At 44.0% G+C, this 7,966-nt stretch overlaps 1 protein-coding gene across 4 annotated transcripts in view; it reads left to right on the top strand.

Moving 5' to 3' along the window:
* Positions 1–1,300: 1,300 nt before the first annotated feature.
* The window catches only part of FBN2 (fibrillin 2), a 262,374-nt gene continuing 255,708 nt past the window's right edge, over positions 1,301–7,966 (top strand). For all 4 annotated transcript variants that reach the window (XM_019516863.1, XM_019516864.1, XM_019516865.1 and 1 more), the window contains exon 1: positions 1,301–1,494. In XM_019516863.1, coding sequence (XP_019372408.1) covers positions 1,338–1,494 — 157 coding nt within the window. In that variant the 5' untranslated portion in view covers positions 1,301–1,337. The remainder of the gene's footprint in view (positions 1,495–7,966) is intronic.

Below are 7,966 nucleotides of genomic sequence, written 5' to 3'. Positions count from 1 at the left end.
GATCTTAAAATTGCAACACTTTTATTTATAGGAAAGTTGTTACTTCCCCCATTTACATTTCAACCATAGCCCCAGTTTCATGTCCAGGCAGAGGAGAAATGAGATGTACCAGCTCCCTGTACTGTTAGAGCTTGTATGGGAAGACGGTAACTATTTCCAGGATGCTACTTCCTATTTCATGTAGGTGAACAGGAAGTAGGTGGAACCTTGTCTCTTGCCTTTGTTCCTCCCCTCCCTAAATGCCAATAGGAGCACCACATCTTGCATAGAGCCGAGACCTGGTTTATTTTTGCACCAGGAGCAGTACAACTAAGTGTTGCACATTACTTGAGGGATTTTTAGTAAGACTACAATCCCAGTTTTTTTGCACAGATTGAATGCGACTGTGAGGCAAGACTCTATAGCAGTGGTTTCCCACCTTTTTTTTCCACGCCCTGCTGCTGGGAGCAGAGTGCGGCAGCAGTGGTGGCCTGGGGTGGGGCTCATCTTTTCTGTGCAGTGCTGCTGGCATTGCCCCTGCAACCCTCATTTGAGTCGCAACCTGGGGTTGGGAACCACTGCTCTATAGGCGTCCCACAGTGAGATTTAAAATACGTTTTTATTAAATGTGTAAGTTACCCATTTGATATTAAATCTGCATTGTATGTTTAGGAATGCTTTTCACACACAGTAGTTAATCAGCATAACCAGCACAGACTCCCATGATGCTCATAATAGAAAAGTAATGATAATCTAATTAGAGCTCTATGAAAAAGGCTTCAGTCAAGACAGTGCTTTTGTGGTAAGCATTACAACAGGAATGGTGATTGTGTAATTTTTTTCTTGCATGGCTTCAGTTGATAAAGAGGTGCCAGTGGTCTGGAGTTCCCTTTGGTAAATGATAATGAATTTTCTCAGCGACAGGAAATCCCAACTCTCAGCCCTCCCAGGACATAATAATATAGTTATTTTTCTTCCCCCTTTCCTTCCTGCCTATTGCAGTATTAACTTTACCAGAGACTTTCATTTAATCACTTAATGGCATAGTTCCTTTAGAATCAGCTCCCTTTATCTTCCAGCATCGTTCACAAGGAAATCATATGAAAATGTTCTCTACAGAATAAGTATGCTCAGTGGAAAATGTCCTATTACTTACGTATGCAAGACCATGATTTAAGTTTGAAAATCCTGTTTGGTTTTTTTTTTGGTTTATATTGACTCATTTAAAAAAATGGATTCCTCTCTGTTACATAGCAGAGAAACTAATGTAGGCCTTTGTGACACTGATCTTTCCCTTTTTCCATTCTTCTATTCCAGATTATAGAACCGGTCCTTGTTTCACTCAGGTCAACAACCAGATGTGCCAGGGCCAGTTGACAGGCATTGTTTGCACAAAGACTCTCTGCTGTGCAACAATTGGTCGTGCTTGGGGCCACCCGTGTGAGATGTGTCCTGCTCAGCCTCAGCCATGTCGTCGTGGTTTCATCCCTAACATCCGCACTGGAGCTTGTCAAGGTAAGCTTTTTGGTTAGGCTGTACATCCCAAGTGTTTGTTTAGAAAAACCTGTGTTCGCCTATTTTTGTTGTGTGCTTTACAGTTGTTCACAAAATTATATTAATAATTATGTTTTGTATTTATATAGCATCTTGCCTAGAAAGGGTCAGGGTAGCTTGCAATAAATGACAAATACCCCATAGCTAAGAAACAACTATAGATTCCCCAGCTGACACCCCAAGAACTGTGAAACTCTATTCCACCCAACCTCCTCCTGCTTTCCTGCCTGTCACCTAGGAGATCAAACCCACCAGCACATCCCAACTATGCTTCTTAATGTCCATTCACATCTCTTCTCACTTCCCCTCCTCTTTTCCCAGTTCATGCCCAGTTCCACTCCCACAACCCCTCCCCACCCCTTGCTATCTCTCCCAAACCCTCGCTCCTCTCTCCTGCAGAGGTCTGTGGCTATCTTCAAAAATACATAAATCTCCCTCCCTCCCTGCAACAATCACAACATTAAACAATACCATAACAGAGAAATAACAGAAAGATGACCTCAGGTTATGCCTCCATAATATGCCTGCAATTTCCCAAGTTTTAGTGTGGATACATACTTGTAATAATAAATCTATGTTCTAGAAGAAAACAATTACAGTAAACCAAGAGGACAAAGCTAAGGAGAGAGAGGCTGCATGTGCACCTACAAGCTGTAATAAAGTGCTAATTACTAAACTAGAGTTTTTTGCTCTGATTCTTTTTTTTAAGGTAAAAATGCCTAGGCATTTTGTATTCTGTCCAAAAAATAAAAAAAGAATAGTTGAGAGGCTTTTTATTACTGCTGAACAGTTTGCTTTGTGAAAAGGTCTTTTTTTTTAACCTTGCTGTTGGTTAATTGTGTGTCTGTTGCACATCTTAGTGCATGATAGGGGCAAGGGAGTACATAGATCTTTTGGTTAGATGGGATTGGTGGATCCATTAGGTTAGTGTGCTAAATCAGAAGATAGTTTTAAGTAAATGTAGTACCAGAGATCCTGCTTTTTGATCTGGCAGAAGCTCCACATGTCTTTTAGGTAAAGAATGGTCAGAGAAGACCTGTCAAACTTTTTGACTTGTGCACCATCCTTCCCTGCTGTTTCTCTCCCAGTTCCCTCATAAATGTGATGGCTTAAAAACAGACGTGATAAGGTGGCTTTTCTGTTGTCTTGCTAATTTTCCGCTCTGACTCAGCTATTAGGCAAACTACATGTTAAATGAAAAAGCTAAGGATTGTGGAAATTTCAAATAAATTAGATTACTTCCTTTCTGTTGCTTAGGTTGTGTTAGTCTCAGATTGTGACATGTAATGAATTATAGACTGTCGCTTTTACGACCTTCCCAGGGTTACCTAGCAATTGAGTAGGCAGATATAGTCTCTTGAGAACATAAATTCTCTACATTTTCCCTAGTATGGCCACAAGACACAAATAAAATAAGATTCTGTTTGCCATCAGTGTTCTTACACCCCAAGACAGACTCTTTTTGGGCAAGCATCCACGGTTATAATAAGGTCTGGCTCATTATCAGAGCTAGAATCGACTCTTACGATACATGCGTGGTTACAAGCTGAGAAGCCACTATGAATGCTGTTTGTAGCACGTGGTAATGGCCCTTTGCCATGTGTAAAAAAACTGAGGTTATTTCTGTTCTTGAGGTTGGGAATTGGGCTTCATATTTTTGTGACTCTGAAATATGTACATTTACAGCAAAGTTATCAAACCTGCAGTTAGTGTGGAGTGCATCAGGGGTTGAAGACTGACTAGTTCTGGATGACAAAGATGCTTAGTTAAGGGGTGGGTTTTTCCCTTTTTCTTTTTGCCTGAAGTCCATATGCAATGTACTGTTTGTGGGTATCAGCATCTTTATAAGTCTTTTGATTTTTCCAAAACCATTTCAGGAAACATGTTGGTTACAGCATTGTACATGTTCCCTGTAAATACAGACCCTCCCCATGTAACTGAAAGAATTTCTACTACAGTTCAGAGAGTGATGTAACCTGGGGAGTTTCTCCTTCTAGCCAGCCCTGGGGAAATACATTAAGCAGTACATCCTTCTCTATAGCACTGAAGAATAATATATTTAAGTGCTGAATTAAAAATTCTCTAAGACTTCTCTGTAACCCAAGGGAAATTGCATTCATTTCATAATTTATATATTAGGAATTTTTGGTTTAGATCCCATCATCACAAAGCCTCAGAAAAGTCCCTTCCTGTGGTACGTGAGAGATTATAGACCTATGGGTGAAATAAAAAAAATCAGGAAAAGTATTCTGTAGTACTGCAGATTTGGCCACACAATTTCATTCCTTTTATCTCCTTTCTTTCTCCGTAAACTAGGCTGGGATCGGAAACTCTTCACCCCTTTTGTTGAAGCTGTGCTGCTGTGCAGCTGAGAGTGTAAGATTCATGGTGCCAGAAAGTGACCAAGAAAAAGAGCGCATGATCCTTTGGCCCAGTGATATGGACACTCACTGGGGACTTCTGCATTTCAGTTCTGGCTCCCAACACTATATATGCATTTGGAATAATTGTTTAATTTAGAGTATAGAGTTCACTGGTATTAAAATACATTAAAGCAGTTATGGTGTTACCAGTCTGGGAGTTAGCATTTGCGAGGTGGATGTTGCAATGTCTTAGTCCAGTGCTCTCTTGCACCATAAAGATATGCCCCTGGGCTGCTGTTGTTGCTACTCTGTCTGTCCCTTGATGGCACATGGAACTGAAGTTTGCCCCAGATTTTGCAAGATCAGCTGTTTTGGGATTTGGGGGGGAGAGGCGGGGGTGGGGGGTTGGAAGTATACTTCAAGATGGTGGTAACATTGTGGTGTCCATTCCTCTTACATTTCTACCAAATGTGGCTTAAGTCTCAGAAGAAAATTGGAGTTTGTTGTATTTTTAACTGTTCTCACTCTTTCTTCTCAGCATTAGGTTTGTTTTAGTATTGACCTGTAACCAAAGTTATAAGTTCAGATTTGGCTTGATGAATTTATGGAAAACTCCCAACTTGACTTTCTGGGGCTGGTGTTCTGAAGCTGACTTGTTGACTTTCTGAAGCTGTCAATTTAACTGATAATTTTTGGATTACAGTTTGTAACAATAAAAATCCCTTTTCTCTCTTACCTCCTATATCTATACTGTAATGTGAGTTATTCTCCCCCCTCCCCCTCCACCCCAAGGCCTTGCTGCCATGGGTCAGATAAGGCCTCTGTAACAGGATGTGCCCTAGGGTTGCTGTGACACTCACCCCCTTGATGGCCACATTAGTCCTGACCAAGCTTTGCTCCTGTCTCTCAGGGTCTTCCCCTGGTGTTTCACTTGCCATGCCTTGATGTTATTATGTAATGAACAGGGGTGGCTGCCCTTAGAAGCTGGCAAGCTCTAGGTGGTCTTCCTTGTCCCCTTTTTGCTACAACATGGGCTTACCCTGGCCTGCTTGGCTTGGAATTCAGACCCCAACACCCCAAAGTCTCTCTCCCTCTCTTTCTTCCATTTTGTCCTGGGCTAATGCTGGGCCCCTTAGACCCCAGTCCTTGACCAGGCTTCAGCCTGCTTGGCCTCAGTCCCTTTTTTCTCTAGCTGAGGCTGCTCAGTCCAGGTCCACTGGTCCGGGCCCTAGCTCTTCAGGCCTTAGCCTTGCAGTAGGGGGAGCCTGCCAGGCACTTGTGGCTTCCTCCAACCCTACAGTCACTCCCAGTCTTCCAGTTGTTCAGCAAACATAAACAAACATACAGCTGAACACCTGAAATATAAACAGACTGTTTCTGCAAAGTTTGTCTCCACTGTCTATCAGTCTCCTACCACAAATTAATTATCAGGGCTAGGCCTGCTCTCACCCTTGTGGGTAGCTTGTGTATCCCTGGGTACTGCTTCCTGCAGACAGCTTCCCTAGGGGAGCTCCTCTTCCTGCAGCCTGCAGGGTCTGGCTGCCAGCTCTGGCTCAGGCCCTGGGTTTATATGCCAGGGCCTTGTCCCTTTTTATCATGTGCCTTCTCCAGCCCAGAACAGTAGTTTTACTGTCTTAATTAAGGGCCAGCCTGCACTCTTGTAGTTGTGGCCCCACACAGCCATCTTATCCTGCTGCATCCTATTAAAATGACAGGAGCCCTGTGACTCACTGGTACAAATCCCCTCTTCCTGGACTGGCCACTTCATTCCCAATCCCCATCCCAAATGTTTCTTGCATTTTTTCTCTCCTTGTATCTTCTGCCTGGTCTCCCATCTTCACTAGTTTTGCACATACCCTGGATGCACAGGTTAGGCTTTCCTCCCCCTTCCAGTTTGGAGGTCAGTAATCCCTACAACATGGCACCCAGCAAGGGCATGTTTCTCTCTGTTTCCCCTCCATTGGGTCTGAGTCCCCAGTTATAACCTCCCATGTGGCTGTCATCCTAGGAAAGGGGAAGAGGAGCACCTGAGTTTACTCTTACGTTAGAAGCATGAAGTGCAGCTTTCTGTCAGTTTTAACTGTTCTCACTGCCCTGTTTCTTTCTTGTATTAACATAACAAGTGCCATATTGTCTTAGACCAATGGTCCAGATAGTCCAGTATCCAGACTCTGATGGTGGCAGTGTAGTGGGCTATAACTCCTTTCACCAGGCCATTTATTTTTCCTGGGGAAAACTTGTCCCCACAGAAAGCAACCTAATAAAACAGACAAGTGTACAAACAACAAATGGATAAACCAAAACCTGTGGTCCTTCCTCAGACCCTGAGAGGGCAACCCTGGCTGTGTACTTCCTCATCAGCACCAAAGCCTTCCCGCTCTCCCTTTTGCTATGCTCCCTGGCAGTTTTAACTTCCTCTGAGGCCAGCCAATCAACCCTGTCAGCTGATCTTGTGCTCCTAGGGAGGCAGGCTATTACTCTCTAATCCTCTGCAGCTGGGCTCCAGCCCCTGAGTCATGCACCTAGTTACACACACCCCTCCCAAGAGTGGAACCCATGATTCACTCTTGCATTTTTTTTAATCCCCCCACCCCGCTCTCAGGAAACGTCTGCATTTGCATGTGCAGTCCCAGGGTGGTGGTATATTGATAAATCAAAAGGGTGAAGAGACTGATACTACTGTATCAACCAGGGGTTGGCTTCCCACATAGCATTAAGCCACATTAAAGGGGCATGGTCGACCAAACAAAAATGGGCCCCTAGGAGGTAGTGGAGGGTCTCAACTGCCCCTAGACACTCCTTTTCTGTTGCAGTAAATTTCTGCTTCTGGAGAAGGAGCGTCTTGCTGAGCTACATGATGGGGTGTTTTCCATCTTCAAACTCCTGGGAGAGAGTAGCCCCCAAGCCTTGCTCCGAGATATCTGTTTGTAATATAAACTCCTTTGTTAAATCCAGGCTGTGCAGGACCAACACACTGCATAGTAGCCATCTTACTGTCCCAAACACTGCCTCACACTTGGGTGACCACCAGATCCTTTGCAGTGCCCCTTTTCACAGCAGGTATGTTAGTGGGGCTGTGATGGCAGCAAATTGTGGGATGAATTACCAATAGTAGCTTGGCTTCACCTGTCTTTTGGTTGTTAGTGCTGGTGATCCCACCAAGGCCTTTTTGTCCACAGGGGGCCCAATTTTGCCATTGCCCAGTATATATCTTGGGTATCTAGTCTCTGTATATCCCAGGTGACTTTTGGCAGGGTTGGCCATGAGACCAGCTGCATTGTATTGACTACAACACCTCTCTCACCTGTTGGAGGTGTTCTGTCCACATGTTGGCAAATATTACTATGTCATCCAGATAGGCGGCTGCATATGCCCAGTGTGGGTAGAATACTCTGTCCATTAGGTGTTGGAAGGTTGCAGGGGCCTCTGGAAACCACAAGGTAGAGTCTGGAAGTGTTGTCATCCCCAGGGCATTGCAAAGGTTGTGATTTCTTGGGACACTGGGTCCAGAGATATTTGCCAATACCCTTTGGTTAAACCCAGGGTGGTTGTGTATTTTGTGCTATCCACTCCTTCCACCATTTTTTCTATTCTGGGCAGAGGGTACATACCACACTTTGAAATTGCATTGACTTTGCTAAAATCAATATAAAACTGGATGGTGTGATAGGGCTTCGGCATCAAAACAATCAGGCTATTCCATTCAGCTGCTGATTCCACTATCATGAGGCTTACCAATGGATCGGAGGGAGGGGGGGAGGGTAGGGGGAGGGAAGGGGTCCAGAATCCCCAGGTCATCTCTCAGCAAACGCATAGGAACCACATAGGTCTGGCCCCCTGCTGCCTGGTTTGACCGGGCGCAGTGTACGCCCAAATCAGCATTTACACATGTCCCTGACAGTACTATCTTACAGCACAGAAAATTAGTACGCTGTGATCTAATAGTGTTGCACATGTAGAATGTGATGATTTATATAGCAGCGAATTAGTCTACTGTGTAGTTGAGCACAAGTGTAGATGCACCCGTTATGTTAAAAAGTGCTTCCTTTTTTTTTTTTTTTTTTTTTTTT

The sequence above is a fragment of the Gavialis gangeticus genome, unplaced genomic scaffold (genome assembly GCF_001723915.1).
Source record: "Gavialis gangeticus isolate Ggan-Ray unplaced genomic scaffold, GavGan_comp1, whole genome shotgun sequence".
Classification (NCBI taxonomy): Eukaryota; Metazoa; Chordata; order Crocodylia; family Gavialidae; genus Gavialis; species Gavialis gangeticus.
This window is presented reverse-complemented; position numbering and strand designations above follow the sequence as displayed.